A 17,764-nucleotide genomic window follows, 5' to 3' on the forward strand; every position below is an offset into this window, starting at 1 on the left:
AAGTAGTGACTTCTGTGCTAAGACCTGAGGGATGAAAGGAAATAGAACATTTAAAAACCAAGAGAAAAACATTCCAGAGATGACTCTTAGATATCCAAGTTGAGTGATGGAGGCAGTCCAAAGTTTTAGTTTGTTGCTGAAACATGAGCCCAAAGCTCAGGATGAAAGGCAGCTCCATGGTGCTCTAGCAATCAGGTGTCATGGAAGGAGATGGAGGAAGTCTGGTCAGGGGGAGAGGAGAAAAGCCAGGGAAGTTCCAGAACCCAAGAGATGAGAAAGTTTTAAGGTGGACAGAGCATTTAAATTCAATTCTACAGGAAGGGAGGAAGGTGTTCACTGGATTGGCAATACGGAGGATCTTGGCAGTATTGCTGAGAGCAGCATCAGAGGACTGTGGGATGGAAGCCAGGGTGGATTGGGGGTGTGGTTATAGAGGGAGTGAGTGGGAATTGAAGCAGACACCCTTTGAAAACACTTTCCCACAAAGGGGAGCTCTGAGAGAGCTGAGCGTGCTGGTAAGGGAGTGATGATAACGGTGGCTCTCAGAGTCTTGGCTGGACTCAAAGAGAAAGATGGAGGGATAATTAGCAAAGCCTGTGGGTCAGTGTGTTGACAGCTTCAATAGGGTCAGAGAATTCTTGCACTGATTGTACTGGATGAAGTGAGCAGGAAGGTAGGAGACAGGACCTGAGCAAGGATGCTTGAACTCAAGATTTTGGAGGAGACGCAGTTACTGTGGATAGTATGGCCAAGGGCAAGGTCTCAACGTCAGCAGATATTTGGGACTGGATAATTCTTTGTCATGAGGACTGTTCTGTGCACTGTTTAGCCACCTCCCTGGCCTCTACCCATGAGATGCCAGTAGCACTCCTGCAGTAATGACGACCAAGAACATCTTCAGACATTGTCAGATATCCCCTGAGGGGCCAAAATCACCCCCAATTGGGACCCACTGTCATGTGGTAACTCATCTCATTCTCACTTGGACCCTACTATGGCATTGTCATGAACCAGGAGTCACTGAGATTGGGATCAGGAAGGAGCTTGTACTCTGTTGCCAGATAAACTTAAATAAGATAATCAATCTCTCCCTGTAATCTTTCTGTAGAATGGGATAATAATGATATCCACCCTATAGGATTGTTGCAAAGATTAAATTATGCCAAACATAAAAAGTACTGTATACCTGGCACATAATAGGTGCTCAATAATTGATGCCTATCATTGAAACAGGCGTACTCTAAAGGCCTGTTGCAAGCCCTAAAATTCCATCATTGTCCTATTAGTGATCATAGCTTGTTACCCTATGAAGCAGTTATTGAGTTCCAGAGACTTTGCTTGGCGCTCAAAGAGAGAAGAAAAGTAAATCTGTAGTTATCATGGTCACAAGCCAAAAAGTGCTTATTTCCAAAAGATGGGTTGCAGATAAAGTACTATGGGAATTCCATGAAGGGGAGGTTCACTTCCTACTGGAGTGAGGAGAATCAGGAGAGGCTTCCCAGAGGAGGAATTGTCTGAGCTGGAATTTTGCCATGTGGACATGGAGAAGTGGGGGTGGAGAAGGCATCTCTAGTGGAAACAACAAATGAGCAAAAGCACTGAGATGGGGAAGGACAGGGAACACAAACGCTACAGGTAGGTCAGTATGGCTGAAGCAGAGGTGTGGGGGACACCAAAGGTAAGTTGACACCAAATGGTTGAGGAACTTGCATGCCAAGGAGCTTTGAGAGCCATTGATTCAATCCATAATGTTAACATTCAATCAATACACTACTCATTATAATAATGATCTCCCATCTTCTTTACATGTTCTTGTTTCTTTCAAATCACTTTTGTTCTCTTGTTCTGTTGGGTCCTCTCAATACTCCCATGAAAACTGTCAATAAGAATGGTTAGACCCAGTTTACTAACCCAGGAATAGGTATCCAGTGGGCACTGTTGATAATTGGGTGGGCAGGCTGATTGGCCGCACCTGAGGAAGATGGTGCCTCAGGGCTTATCCCGGACTCTCTCTCTTGACTGAGCCCCTCCTGTGTCTGCAGGGTCCTCCAGTGAGGCAACTCATGCCCATCATCCCCTGCACCCTCACCTGATGCAGGAACACATGGGCACCAACGTCATTGTTGCCAACACGATGCCTGCTCACCTCAGCAACGGACAGATGTGTGAGTGGCCCCGACCCAGGGCGCAGGCAGGTGGGCACCTTGGGCTCTACCCAGGAAGGGGTGAGGTTGGGGCCTAACAAGGGAGCCATGAGAAGGTTGGATCTAGAGGACGGGAATCAGGATATAATACTTCTCTGTGCCACAGGGTAGGGAATGAGGGGTGAGATGGTCCATTTGTTAAGGCTGCTTATTCAGTGAGGTGATTGACAGCCTCTGCTGAATCAAGCTGTCCTTGGAATGAGGCGTCCATTGGATGAGGTCGCCCATTGAATGAACATGTCTGTTAGGTGCCCAACTGGGTAAGTCTATCCATGAGACAATTGGGGGAGACTATTCATTGGGTGGGGATGTTCCCCACTGGGCTAGATAATCCTGGGAGGTGAAACCTCACAAATGTGAGTTAGTCTTTGGGCAAAGTTCTTCAAAAAGGAAGATTATGGTTGGGATGAGGTGGCCCACCACAGTGAGATTGCATTGCATTGAGTTTATTCTTTGGGAAAGTTTCCCACTGGATAAAGTTGGCCAAGTGGGTCATGTTGAGTTACTTTTGAATACGTGATGGGTGTGAGGTCAATTTGTTTCCGTTACTCATCTACCTAAATATCAAAGTAATGTGTTTTTTGAGCCAGTTAGCCTGACTCTTAGGTCTTATCAACTGTTGTGCCTTCTCTCCAAGAAAGAACATTCCTGTCACATGGCCCATGGTCCTCGGGGAGAGTCAGTCTTGGAATCTGGTTTGGGAGAAGCAGCCTATGTCTCCACAGTAAATGATGGGGGAGATGTGGGGTTGGCAGGACCTAGGCAAAAGGCTCAGACCACAGAACCTGACCTGGCCACAGCCTTCCATACTGCATAGAACTTGAACTTTATGATCAGGGTCAGAAGATTTGAGCTGTAAAAGATGTTAGAGATTATCTAATTTAATTAACTTATTTTATAAAAGAAGAAACTAAGTCTCAGAGGGGGGGAAGAACTCCCCCAGGACTCTTTATTCCCCAAAGGGTTGTAATTCTAAGCAGCCCCTGTCTGCCTTTCTGTCCCTCCAGCCACCCCTGAGACTCCACAGCCCTCTCCGCCAGGTGGCTCAGGGTCTGAGCCCTACAAGCTCCTGCCGGGAGCGATTGCCACAATCGTCAAGCCCCCCTCCGCCATCCCCCAGCCAACCATCACCAAGCAGGAAGTCATCTAGCAAGATGCTGGGGGCCGGAGGCTCTGCTGGCCTCCTTGCCCCCCTCGGAGAGCCCCGGTGCTCCCTTGGTCACAGTGAAGGAAGTCGTGACCACAGGGCCAGTCTCAGAGCAGCAACGGAAAGGACGAAGGGCCCAGGAACTTGGGCTGTGGGCCACGTCCCATTGCTACCCTCCTCCCCCTGCTCTGGATGGCGGGGCTTTGACGTGGGGAGACCCCAGCTGGAAAATCCTCTGCTGCCTTGGACTTTTCTCCTACCAAAGCCACTTCACCCTTATCTTCACCCCCAGAGGACAGCTGTTTGGGGATGACATGGGACCTTGCTTAAACATAGCCCCCTCCCCCTTCCGACCGGTACTTCTCTCCCGGTGCTGTCACAGTGTGCGGACACAGAGCCCTTCGAGGCTGTGTTGGATCGCAGCGCCTTACCCCTCCCTGTTCTGCTGCCCCAGCCTCACAGCTCCTCTCCATGCACCTTCCTCAGCATCCTGGTTCCTCCCAAGCCCCATTTCCTGAGGCTGAGGAAGACTTGCACACAATTCCCCAGCCATTCCTGGAGGTTTCTAAAGCACTGGCTGGGGCCACGCACAGGGTAGGAGGCTATAGAAAAGGAAGACGCCATCTTTCCTCTAACTCACGGCTCTTCCCTTTGGGAAATACTGAGTAGTTGCCATCAGTACTCAGACTGATGATCCCTACACGCTTTCAGCAATGAGAAAACAGCCCCAGCTGGGCAAGTGCAACAGGGACTTGGAGGGAGGGCTGGAGGGCCAGAAGGCATCTGGAAAGGGACGGATACTGCACGAGGCCGTTAAAGAGGGGTTGGATTCTGGCTGGTGGAGCAGGTGAGCCAGGACATTCCAGGGAGGGCAGACAGCCTGGACAAAGCCCGGAGGTCAGCAGAAGGGCATGGGAGGGAGGCGATGAGAAGACCAGGCTGTCTGGAGCAGCGTGAAGGCCTTGAATGCCAGCCTGAGGCATTGAGACTTGGAGGGATGTGCAGAGTAAACTGAGCTTTCAGAAGCTGAAGAAAGCAACCTAGAGGGACTGGAAGGTTGGGAGGGAGCAGGGAGCTCAGAGGGGAGCTGACGGTGCAGACCAGGTGTGGGTGATGAGGCTTAGGGAAGGAAAAGATGGGGGATGAGTCCTTAGGTCAGAGGGATCCAGGGGAGAATCGCCCCCAGCGTCTGTCCCAGACTTCCTTATTCCCTGCACTGTCTGAAGGCCTTGACATGCATTATCTCCTTTCTCCCCCTGTTACCCTGAGATGGCCACAGAACATGGAATGGAGGTCTAAGAGGTGAGTGGTTTTTCTGGAACTCACTCAGCTAGTAAGTGGCTGCATCCGGACTTGATTCCAGTCTGCCTGGATCAGAACTGAGCTCTTAATTAACCATGGAGGCCGATCACCTCTGAAAGGGCTCCTGTGTCCTCACTGTGAGCCAGGGGAGGGACTTCCTGCACCTTTCACCAGCTTCAGAAGCCAATAGCTCACCCTTCCCCAGGGTCCTGCCCATGCCCAAGACTAAGATCAGCCTGAGGCTGCACTCCAGGCCCCTTAGGGTCCAGATCCTGTTGGGTGATAAACAAGGAACATCAGTAGTTCTTGGGTCCCTTTTCTTTACTCCCTAAGTCTGGGGCAGGGTTGTGGGTCAGGGGTTTGGTTCATGGAATGGGAGTTTGGAGGGGGAGCAGGGGACAGGTAAGAAGGCCTGGGTTTGAAACTTGAAATGCATTTTGGAAACATTAAATCCCAGGTGGGAACAGCCAGTACCTCATCCATGCAGAATCTCAGTGGCTTTGGGGAAATTGCAGAAAGTGCCACTCATCAGTGGAAATAAAAGAGACGTGCCCTGTGGCTAGAGCTGTGCTTACGTGGGAGAGTGAACACACAGTTAGGCTGGCTCCCTAACCCCACCGAGGGCTGACTCTTCGGAGTGCATGGGGGCTGTACTCCACCGCCCCCAACTGTGCCATTAGTCGCGGCTCCTGTTTGTGAACAAGGCATGAAAGTCCTGGGGGAGTAGGTCCAAGAGAAATCTCTGCATCTCCAGCGCTGTCAGGAGGGCCTTGCCCACTCCCCCGAGCCAAGTGCCCAGTCCCACTAGAGACTGTCCCCTGCGCAGTTCTCAAGCCTTCCTCAGCCACCCCTCACTCTATTTCCCCAGACATCCCAGCCAGGGGGCTCAGACTAGTCTGGGCAAGGTCGGAGAGCTGGGATTGTGGGTCGCTGTGGTCATCCCACTCTTTGCTCCTCCACCCCCCGACCCGAATCACTCAGCCTCTACCATGCGAACAAGCTGAGGTAGGAATTTGCAAAGGGTGGAATGGGGTAACTGGCTTTTAACAGCAGCAGTCCTCTGGGCCAGGGGCCAGTCCTTGTCTCCAAATCAACCCATCCTGGAGGAGAAATCCATTCCGCTTTAGTAGTTTTAATGCAATACAGGAAACACAAAACAAAGAGAAGTTTACTTTTCTGATCCTGAACCGAACACACTGCAGTGGAGAATCTTTCTTTTTTTTTTTTTTGCTACCTGAGTTGTGGTCCTAAAACATAATGTCTGAACGACGGAGAAGGACTTAGGAGGGCAAGTACGGACCTGTGATTCCGCCATGTAGACAGCCCCTTCGCTAGGCAGCCAGCTCTTAGAAGCCTTCAGAGCCCACTGGCTCTCCAGAGGGTGGACAGAGGAGAGAAGAGGGTCAGACATGGGTGCTCCTAGATTTTTTTGTGATGACCAAGCCAATTACCTTTACCAAATTGCTTTGTGATTTCCCCCTATTGGGATGAATTGTGAAATTCACATCAGGCAGTTCTGGAAGTGAGCTGTGTCCCATCGGGCCGCCAGCATCTTCCCGTGGGTGTGAGTCCATCAGGTCCTGTGCCGGCCCCTGAGCCCCCATCACTGCCGCCCAGTGGGGCAAAGAAGCAAAAAACAGTTCTTACTCTTGTGTGTTTTAACAAAAGTTTATAAAACAAAATAAATGGCACATATGTTTTCTAAGTCCTTGGATGGGTGTGTCTTCCTTTCAAGTATTAGACATAACACTTTACTGTGCACAAAATGCTTCCATATACACCATTGTTTTTGAATCTTTAATAATAAACATTATCACATCACCACCACGACTTTATAGATGAGGAAACTGAGGCTCAGGGGAAGTGATTTCCTCGAGAGGTAGAGGTGGGACTCTGGTCTCTTGATTCCAAGTGCTCAGTATGCAGAGAGAGAGCAAGTCAGTCCTCCCTCTTGAGAGCAGGGATAGGGGAGAAGGCAGTGGAAAGATCTCGGAGAACAGCAGGAGGGTCCAAACGGAGCCCGGTTCTGGGTCATTTCCAGGGACCTGAGTCAACCTGCCAGCAACAGCAGACAAGCAGGTATGGGACATTTCACAAAAGCAAGTCTTGTTTTTAAAAGGGAGTAAAAGCAAGGATCGCTCGAGGTCTGCAGGCAGGTCTGCGGACATGTCGGTCTTTTCCCTGACACACCAGGTGAGGTGCGGTGTGCCCTGGCCACCTCATATGCACTTCGGGGCTGGCATCTCTTCCCAACCTTCTGTTCAGCAATGTCACATTGGCAGCAGCATTTAAACCACAAGAACCAGCAAACGCTACAGATCAAGGCTTTCTCCCTGGAGACCCTTTGCCAAACATTCACCAGCACACCGCTGCATTCAGTGGTGGGTGGACAGGGTGGCTGATGGTGGGACTGTGGATGTCTAAGTGTGACATTCGAGGTTGAGGGTGGGGCAGGATGACCCTTTCAGCTTCCCAAAGGGAGCGACAACAGGTCTGGTCTGGGAGTCACAGAGCTCGGCAATCAGTGTGAACTTGGTCAGGTCACTCCACCTCTCTGAGCCTCATCTGAACAATGGAAATGATACCTCCCTGTAGGGGTGTTGTCAGGATTAAATTGAACAGGGTCATAGTAACTGTAAGAGCTGCCATGTAACAAGGTGCCCACCACCAGGGCTCAGTGTGAACTCCTCACCCAGCCCCTTTCCAAGGAGAAGCTAATCATTAAGCTCTCCAGCCTCGTAAGCACGCATTAGCCGCCTGCTGGATCCCTGGGGCCACTCCTGCTTTCCCCTGTCCCTTCCCTCTGCTCCTGAGCTCCAGGAAATGTTGTCTGTAATGTTGCAATGGAAGCCTTGTCCATGCCGCTGCCAGCACTGACACGGGGGCTGGGGGTGAGCAGGTACCACCACCCTGGCCTGTGCTTAATCAGTCCATATCAAACCGTAAACCCTGGGCTGCCATAAATTCCTCTGGCCTTGGTTCCTCCACATCATCAGCCCTTTGCCCCAGTTAATCTCAAGTCTGTGTGGGCGGCCAGAGCTTCAGGTTTGGTTTCCATTTAAGTTGCAAAACAGTATCAGCTTGGGGGACAAACAGCAAATCCCATCATCCCCATTTTAAAGGCAACAAAACCAAGTTCCAGAGAGGTGAAGGCACTTGTCCAAGGCACACAGCTAGTGAGCAGTCAGGCCAGGACTGGAATCCGTTCCTCTTCCCAACCCGTGTGGCCTCACTGGGTGTTGGGAATTCTGCCCCCTACAGACGTTACTTCCCCAGACAGGACACTAGAAGCTTTCTCCCCCATGAGGCCGGATGAGCCCCACTGCTCACAGAGCGGAGGTGAGAAGTGGAGGGGACTTCGGGTGATTGGCTGTGTGAGGACCTAAAGGGAGTTCCATGTGGAGCGAGTGACCTGTCATCCCAAACTGGTGGGGCCGCCCTACTTCCTTTTTTGTAGAACCCAGATCACCTTTTATCTGCATTTTTTGAATCAGTGTGTCATGTAAACTCTAAGATGTGATATAAAAGGCCTGAGTCACAGGATCCATTCAGCCGTTGGGTGACGGCAGAGCTAAAAATCAAAGCCTGATTTCAAGGACAGCATTTGCCTCATTTCTCTTTGCCAAACCATTGATGGACATAATGTAATCCCCACAACAACCCTGAATCAGGTATTCTTTTTGGTCTATTTCACAACCAAGGAAGGGACTTGCCTAAGGTCTATAGTTGGTGTGACAGCTGAGACTCAAAGGCCACCATGACGGGATCGAGGAGGACGAAGCAGGCATACTGGTAGCCTGGCGGGCTCAGAAGCAGTACTTCATCATCCAACAAATGTCGGTGGGCAAAGCTCTGTGCCACAGCTTCCTGGAGGCTACGACAAAGCAGTCCCGCAATGTGGCTTCCTCTTGGGGCTTACACCTTTCACTCATAGAGGGAAAGTAACCAGCAGTTGAATATATAAAGAGCCAGAGGAGGAAGAGGGACAGATGGTGACATGGATGTTTAAGGGAGGGATGACTGCATCCGGGAGAGGGAGTGGGGTGCACCTGCAGGTTTCAGAGGCAATAGCAAGGCAAAGAGAGAAGTGCAGTCGAGGTTGAAGAGAGAGGATGGAGAAGGAAGTCGGGGCAGGTAGCAGGAAGCAGGGCTTGTGGATGGGACGGAGGACAGAGACCAGCGTTTCCCAGCCTTCAGTCCCGCCACCGGCCACCTTGATCCTCTCCATACCTGAAAGCCACTGTACCTTCCTTTACTTAATATTGCTCTTGAAATCAGTTGGTCAATATTTTCTTACACTGATAACCTACGTAAGTGGGGAAACAGTATCACTGTCCACAAGTAGGGGGGTGGTTGTAAAATTAAAGAGAAAACAGTATTCTTAAGGTGCCGCCAGATAGGATTGCACCAGGAAAGCTCTGCTCTTTCTTCTTCAAATGGGTCATGGACAAGTTCTGAGAGAGATGTTAAAGGCGTATGTTCTCCAATGGAGACTTTCTCCATGAAGTTTCAGCAGGAAGTAAGCCCTGTAAAGAATGCTTCTGTGAAGGAATTTTGCAGAGGTAGGGAAGGACCCAAACAGTTGACTTTGTAACAGGGAGATTCTCCACGGCAGGCTTTGAAGATAGATGGGGCCACATGGCAAGGAATGCAGGTGGTCTCCGGAAGCTGAGAGCAACTCCCGGCTGACAGCCAGTTAGGAAATGGTGACATTAATGCTTGGGGTGATGGGAATGTTCTTTATCTTGACTGTGGTGGTGATTACATGACCATGTAGATTTGCCAAGGTGTGCAGATCCATACATTATTTAAAAGGGTGAGTTTTTGAACATGGAAATTATATCTTAATAAAAAGGAAGGAAGGGAGGAAGGAAGGAAGGAAGGAAGGGAGGGAGGGAGGGAGGGAGGGAGGAAAGGAGGGAGCCAAATAGTGTTTTTTGCTCATTTAAAGAGGGAGTAAAGCCAGCACAGAGGTATGGGTGAGGATTTCACTCTTGGCCTCTCCACCGTCCAGACTGGAACAAATAAATGAGATGATGGTGAGGGAAGGGGACTCACTCAGCGTCAGATAAGGGCCCAGTGTGTGTGCTGACACACTTGTCTTGCGTAGCCATGTCAGTGAGGCTGTGAGGCAGGTCAAGTCCTTGATTTACAGACAAGAGGAAGTGACTTGCCTTGGGTCCACACAGACTATAACACGGGCAAAGTGAAGTGATCGTAGCGGCGTGCCCTGCACTCTATTACTTGTTAAATGAATTAATGAATGAATGAGCAAATGAACAAATGAGTAGCATTGTGCACCAGGTGCTGAGATTCATTCAAGCAGGTTTTAGCTGAGGATATGAAAACATGGTATTTTTAGAGAAGTTGGGGCCATAAAACTTGTTCCATTTTCCGACTTGTGCAACGCCCAACCCCTCCCCCTGTGGCTGTGAAATTGCTCCCCGGCCTTGGGAAGGGCTCCCCAGCCTTATCTCAGGGGGAGAGTGAAACTGTAAAAGGCTTTATGGCTTTGAGATCGTGTCTAGCAGGGGCAGTGATTGTTGCCATAAACCTGAGCTGCCCTCTGAGGGCAATGCCCTGGGCCACGGGCGTCAGGGGACAGTTGAGCAATGCCAAAGGGCAGCCACTGCTGAGCTGGGCACTCTGGGGATGTGGTCAGTGCCCATCACACACCTACCATGTTTCATCCTTGCATAAGCCTCAAGAAGAGGCAGTTATTATGATACTTTTTAAATCCTTTGAAGCACCTTTTTTTGAATAGTATCTCTCAAGTTGGGATATGTCTTTGAATCAATGGCATCCTATAACAACTGTTGGTTAGATCCAGTGCTGGTCATGACCTGGTTGATTCTAGTTGTTATTTCTGGTTGCCTGACTGGACAACTGTACCCCTTGTGCATTTCATCATAAACTTTTTAAGGACCATTTGAGGGAGGGACATGAGGAACATTTGTTTCCTGAAAAACCTCTGTTGATTCCTTTTGATAAGAGCAAGGAAGCATCAGGGTCAAACCTGCAGAATAGGAGTAAGCACATTGGAAGAAAATCCCAGAGACCATAGTGGAACATTCTTTCAAGAAATGTGGTATAGAGGACCACGTTGCATGAGAAGATATGGACAAGGAAGATTCCAAGTGCAATGCTGACTGTGAAGAAGTTTAAGGAGTTCCTTAGCTAATTTATTTCACTTATATTTTCCTTTATATTTATGTATGAGGTGATAAATGATTTTAAAAGCGATGTCTAAGTCTCAGAGCTCTTTAATAAATATAAATTAAAAAATCTAAATGATAAAGCACTGTGTCATAATTTAATCATCAGAGTGTTTTCTTTTATAGTGGTACACAAAATAATAGTGCCTCTTACAATTGAAGCATCTTAGGTTAGATTCTATCCACTTCAAAGATGAGAAAACTGAGGACACAGAGGGCACAGGGCAGGTAAGTGACAGAGCCGGGATTCTCTCTGACAACACACCTGTGCTCTTTGTAAAACCCAAGGCTGACTGGGACACAGATACTGACTTTCCCATTTCCTTCAAAGATGTTGCTGCCAGCCAACAACTCTAGTCTGCCATCCCAAGGGCCTCGGGCAGGCAGCAAGCTGCCCTATGCTCAAAATTCAAGCAGGAAAGGATTTGCAGGAAGCCTTCTGCCCAACGGACCATCCACCTCTGCTATGCATCACCCAAGTCAGAAGTCCCATCCTGGCTAAGCCCACCCAACCTGGGCCATCACACATCTTTTGGGGGCTCCTGAGGTCTGTGGTGTGTGTGTGTCCAACACAACCCCACCTTGGTCTTGCACCAAGCAGACTGGATTCTCACCTCACTTTACAGATTAGGAAACTGAGGCCCAGATAGGTTGTCTAGTTCTCTCAAGGACCCAGAGGAGTCAGTGTCAGAAAAGAGTCTGGAATCCAGTGCTCTTTCCAACGTCACAAATTTCCTAAATCTAGAAGAGGCAGCCTAGGCTGAGAAAGCAAGGGACTCAAACTGGGTCAAGAGGAAGGGCTCTCTGGCAAGAGGGACTGCCAAGTCCTGAACACACAGTCAAGCAATAATGTTTTTGCCAGAGTCTTGTTAAGACCACAGGTTCTGGGGCAGCTGTGCTTAGAGGGGCAGGAGAGGCCCTGTTTTTCTCAGAGGAAGGGGCCCAACTCCACCAGGCACCTCTCCCATCCCCATCAGATCCTACCTCTCCCTCTTAAAACCCTCCAATGGTTTCCCACCATTCCTAGAACAAAATTCAAGCCTCTCACCAGGACCTCAAGGCCCTACATAACACGCTCCTGCGCACTTCTCCAAAGATCATCTCCGGGGGCCACTGCATTCCAGCCCCTTTGGCTTCCTGGCTGTTGCTCAGCACATCAACGCTGTTCCCATTTCACAGCCTTCACCCTGATGCTCCCTCTTTCTTGAACACTTTTTTCCCCAGCTCTTCCCATGGTTGCTTCCTTGTAACCATTCTGGTCTCTGCTCCAATATTGCCTGGTGGAGAGGCCTTTTCTGACCTACTTAGCTATTTATTTGAGGCGTTTTGGGCTATGTCGTCTCTGTTGAGATGGCTTAAATCTGCTGTGGTAGTGTGAAAGCAACCATAAGCAATATATAAATGAATGCACATGTCTGAGTTCCAGTAGAATTTTATTTACAAAAGCAGGCAGCAGGCCAGATTTGGCCAATGACTGTAGTTAGCTGACCTGCTCTGACTTACTGCCTTCCTTGATTTTCTTCATCGTGCTTACAACTATCTGAAATTATCTATTGGTGTACTGAATTGTTGTCTGCCTCTACTCTTCCCTCCCTAGACGCTAACTCTACGAGCAGGGACTTTGTCACTCTGTTCAGCACTGCTGTGGTAACCAGCCTCCAGGACGGCCTCTCATGAGACCCCCTTCCTGTATTCACACCATTGTGCAGTCTCTCCCTCAGCTGGATGGGGCTGTCCTGTGTGATCTCTAGGACATGGTGGAGACGAAGGGATGTGGTCTTCCAGGCTAGGTTCGAAAAGGCAGCGTGGATTCCATTTTGCCATCTTGGATGACTTGCTCTGCAGGAGCCAGCAGCCATTGGTAAGGACACTCAAGCTGCCTTGTGGGGAGATCCACAGGGAGGGGAGGCGTCCTGTCAACTGCCAGCCGCTTTAGAAGTGGATCTTCTAGCACAATCAAGCCCTCATGGGACCATGGCCCTGGCTGACATTTTGGCTTTATGAGAAAGCCTAAACCAGACCCACAGGCTAAGCCATTCCTAAAGTCCCACTGCACAAAAACCATGAGATAATAAACGTCTGTTGTTTAAAGTCAGGATAATTTGTTATGCAACCATAGTTAAAATGCAGTTGCCCAACACAGTGTCTGGAACACAGTATGTGCTCAATATTGGTTAATAAATAAGTTAGGTGAAGTGTCCATCAGTAGATGAATGGATAAAGAAGATGTGGTACATATACACAAAGGAATACTATTCATCCATAAGAAACAAATCCTACCATTTGCAACAACATGCATGGAGCTAGAGGGTGTTATGCTTAGTGAAATAAGCCAGGCGGAGAAAGACAAGTACCAAATGATTTCCCTCATTTGTGGAGTATAACAATGAAGCAAGACTGAAGGAAGAACACAGCAGCAGACTCACAGACTCCAAGAAGGGACTAGTGGTTACCAACCAAAGGAGAGGGGTGGGGGAGGGCAGGTGGGGAGGGAGGGAGAAGGGGATTGAGGGGTATTTTGATTAGCACACATGGTGTGGGGCGGATCATGGGCAAGACAGTGTAGCACAGAGAAGATAAGTAGGGACTCTTTGGCATCTTACTACACTGACAGACAGTGACTGCAGTGGGGCATGGGCGGGGGACTCGATAATAGGGTGAATGTAGTAACCACATTGTTTTTCATGTGAAACCTTCATAAGAGTGTATATCAATGATACCTTAATAAAAAAAATAATAAGTTAGGTGTCCAATAAATATTACAAGAGGACACATTATAAAAATAAATATTTGAAAGACATAAATGTCATATTATATAAACATATGTAACATAAATTAAATAATATAGAAAGATGCTATTGAGACTTTCCTAATTCATTAATAGTCCTTGGACAAGACCCCTGTACAAAAATTCTTCCAACCTTGAGATCATAGACTTCTGAGATTCTCAGTTCTGAGTTTTTAATACTCTCTAAGTTGATGATAATATGATTCAGAGATTTTTAGTTTTCTGTTTCACTAAGTCCATGGTCCTAAAATTTTGTGATTCTGTGATTCCAACATATCATATTATAATTCATGTATCAATACACATCTTTGTTCAGCAACTCTTCTCTGCCAGGTATGGTGCCAGGAGATAGGGGTTCAGTAGAGAAAAGAAACCCTGTTTCTGTCCTCCTGTGGCTCATGAGCTGATGGAGACAGAGGCTGGCACATGGGCTTATACGATACAGACTGGCTGTCATGCAGATATGCACAGGAACTGGTGGGGAAGGGAGGCACCAATTCAGCCTCCTTGGGAAGGATGTGAGCAGAAATGGCTTCCCAGAGGAGGCAAAAAGAAAGAGAGAGAGTATTCAACCAGAGGAGGGGTGCTGGTGTGCTATGTTCCAAGTGGATAAAAGAGCAAGTGCAAAGGTCCAGGGGTTAGTGAGAGGAGAGGGAGTACATGGCATATCTGGTGCCCTAGGACAAGATCCGTACAAGTTGGTGTAGAGCTTTGGTGGTAGGGGGACTGCCAGAGAGAGGCAGAGGGGCAAGAGACCACGGCCAGATGACAGAGGACCTAGTAAGCCATGTCAAGTAGTTGGACCTTTATCCTGAGGGCAAAGGGGAGCCAGTGGGTAGTTTTAAGGGAAAGAGTGACACAGTCTGCTTAGAGTTTGGAAAGATACCTCTGACTGCTGTGTGCAAGTCTGGAAGTAGGAGACACCAGAGAGGAGGCTGGAACAAGACCCCAGGTGAGAGAAGAAGAGGCCTATGGATGGGAGATGGGCTGGGTAGAGACATTTCATCCGTGGTGTGGTGCATGCTGTGGGGTGTGGATTATACTGGTACCCATCAGTCCAGGATTCCTGGCCTTTATGATTCTAAGATTCTCTGACTCTATACTCAACACTGTAATTCTTCTACACAAAATACTGTACATTTATAATCCCTGACCTCACACTGCCCTGCATCCGTCCTTCCTGAGCCTTAGTTTTCCTTGTTTGCAAAGTGTGGGTCACAAACACCTCCCTCGCAGAGCAGCAGTGGGGTGAGAGCTGGTGTGTGATCGGCACCTGCACAAAGTTTGGTGGTCATCCATGGTAGGTATACTTGCCGTAAGTGCTTGACACACAAACATCGACAGGAAAGAACTGGATCTTAGAGAACAAGAGAGTTCAGAATAGAAGAGCAGGTCCTCCTTTTGGTCTTAAACTCCTCAAAGAGCTGCAAAGATCACCGTGGGAAGCCAGGCAGGATCTGGTCTTCCCTGGGTAGGTCCAAGCCAGGCCAAGTGCCACACCGTTGGTTGGACCCAACTGGCTCCCAACCCAGACCACCCCTGGGGCCATAGGATCGACATTCCCTTCTTAAGCAACTGTTCTGTTGGCTCAGACTAGAGCAGATCTTTGAAGATGGAAATCTTACCTGTCTCCCCCAAACGACATCCTGCAGTCCCTGGAACTATGCCCAAGGCTTACGTGTACTCGTGCTACAATTTGCTTCTTGCATTAATTTGTTTTAATCCATAAAACATCAGTTAAACAACAGAACTGTGGGCAAACCCCACAGAACTGGAAGGACCCATGGAGGCTCACTCCTTGCTTGGAGGAGGAAATGAGAAGCTGAGAGTGCTGGACCTAAAACTACACAGTGTTTGGTGGTGGGTTGGGTTTAGAGTCCCAGTCAGAGCTCTCAGTCCATTTCTTTGCACACAGTAGAGCTTCCACAAAGGTCAGTGAAATTAAGTCAAATTAAGAGTTTAAGTGACACATAGCATGTATGTTTACTGGCTTGCATTTGCACTGGCTATTACTAGGAGGAGATAAGAGACAGGAGAGAAAGGTGGCCTCTGGGGAGGTGAGCTGGGTGGCTGGGGTCAGGAGTGGGAGGCAGACCGACCTTCCATGTTATGCCCTTTTGTACCTTCAAATGTTTTATTTTCACACAGTGCACGTAGAACAGGGTCACTCAATCAAACAAACAATCATAATTAAATAAACAATTATGTGAGCCAGGCTCTTTTGTAACTCCATGCCTTTGTACATGCTGTTCCCTCTGGTTGAAACACACTTTCCCAGTTTGCTCCATGAGGAAAACTCCTATGCAGGTTACAAGACTGAACATGAATGCCTAACATCCGGGGCCTGCTGCTGCCTCCCTGGGACAGTTAATTCTCCACTTGCTGCCACGGTCTCTGCCCTGCTCTGTGCCCCAGGAAGCACCCGCGCCTCCAGACTTCTCACTGGATTCTGTCAAAGGGAGGAGTCAGTGGGAGATTAAAGAGAAGAGTAAGGGAGAAGTAGGGTATTATGCCCCCATTCCTCCACGTTTTGCCTTAATCTTGCTGGGGCTGCATTTCTCCATGGCCTCCACTCACGTGTTGGCCTCACTGCCGCAGTCCCAGCTATATCCAGGAGCAGTGACACCGTCCTTCCCTCACCCCGCCAGGCCTTGGGATGATGACAGCCCCCCGCTGTATCTAGTCCCTGAGTGCCCCATTACTCCTCGAAGTTTCCCTAAGCCTGCCCACAGCTCTGTAAATACTCTCTTCGTTAAATTCACTTCAGTTAAGCCAGTGGTTCTCAACCTGGGGTGGTTTTGCTCTTCAGAGGACACTCGGCAACATCTGGAGACATCTTTGGTTGTCATGACTAGTGTGAGGGATGCCGCCGGCACCTAGTGGGTGGAGGCCATGGATGCCGCTAAACATCCTACAGTGTGCAGGGTGGCCCCCCCACAGCAGAGTTTATTTGTCCCCAGATGTTAATGGTACTGAGATTGAGAAACCCTGACGTAAACCTTTGCGATGCCAACTGCTGCTTGCCTGGATCCTGACAGTTCATGGCTGGGGGTTCTAGACACCCCCAGGCCTCTCTGTTCATTTACCTGCCTATTGTTGGCCTCCTCTTAATGGCAAAGAGATGAAAAGACCCAGTCTTTGCCCTCAAGCCACCCAGTGTGATGGGTACATTGGGGAGAGACTTTGGGGAGTTGGGTCCCCCTCCAGACTTAAGTTCTTGAGGGCACCGTCTCTGTGTCATTAACCACACAGCTCCGGCAGTAGGAGATCAACAGACATTTGCTGATTGAGCAGAAAAATCCTTCAACGATGTCTTAAAGCAGGCTACAGATGACAAAGGACTAGACTCAGTGGATAGATGGGACCCAGGGAACCTGGGTAATTTGCCCTGTGACAGAAGTTCTAAGGAAACCACACTTGGGCAAATCCATACAGAATGAAAGAATAATGAATGAATTATAGTCCTGGGATATGGGTGGGTGGGCAGGGTAGAACGAAGAAGGTGTCTCCTCTCTCAGATGGGGATCGAAGTAGAACCCGCCCCCTCAGATTATTGTGAGAATACAATTAATAGAAAGGAGTTACAATTAATGGGAAGGACTTTACAATTAATGGGAAGTATTACCTAGTACCTGGTTAGCACAAAAGAAACTGTATCCATCAGCTCTCTGGAGGAAGTGATGGAAGAAAAGCATCAAGATGGGGCTGAGGAGGAGTTCTGCCACTAACAGTGGGCTGCACAGCACCCCTGGGCCTGTTTCCCAGTCTGTAATAAGGGCAAAATGTAGGCAAGATCAGTGCTTTGCAGAACCTATATCATAAAGGATGCTTTAGGGACTGTATGACATGTTTGAATATTTTCAAAACCAAATCTATATTTTAATCAAAGTAAAAGGCCCAGTCTTCTAAGTTACAGTGATATGTAACTGTCAGGCAGGCCTACAGTGGCCAATTCATCCTATTTTGCCCAGGACTTTTCCAATTTTAGCAGTGAAAGTCCTGTATCCTCCAAAACCCATCAATCTTGGGCAAACTGAGATTGCTGGTCACCTCAGCAAGTCAGATGATCAGCCTGTTTACATAATTTTAAAAACAATAAATATCTAAC

General features: G+C 48.7%; 1 protein-coding gene across 5 annotated transcripts in view; it reads left to right on the forward strand.

Annotated features, from left to right (window-relative positions):
- HNF4A (hepatocyte nuclear factor 4 alpha) overlaps window positions 1–4,347 on the forward strand; it is a 58,505-nt gene extending 54,158 nt beyond the window's left edge. For 3 of the 5 annotated variants that reach the window (XM_036902210.2, XM_036902206.2, XM_036902207.2), the window contains exons 9-10: window positions 2,043–2,195; window positions 3,212–4,347. In XM_036902210.2, coding sequence (XP_036758105.1) covers window positions 2,043–2,195; window positions 3,212–3,354 — 296 coding nt within the window. In that variant the 3' untranslated portion in view covers window positions 3,355–4,347. The remainder of the gene's footprint in view (window positions 1–2,042; window positions 2,196–3,211) is intronic. The other 2 variants (XM_036902208.2, XM_036902209.2) reach the window with 1 other exon arrangement.
- Window positions 4,348–17,764: the final 13,417 nt, after the last annotated feature.

Source organism: Manis pentadactyla, chromosome 5 (assembly GCF_030020395.1).
Source record: "Manis pentadactyla isolate mManPen7 chromosome 5, mManPen7.hap1, whole genome shotgun sequence".
NCBI classification, from domain to species: domain Eukaryota; kingdom Metazoa; phylum Chordata; class Mammalia; order Pholidota; family Manidae; genus Manis; species Manis pentadactyla.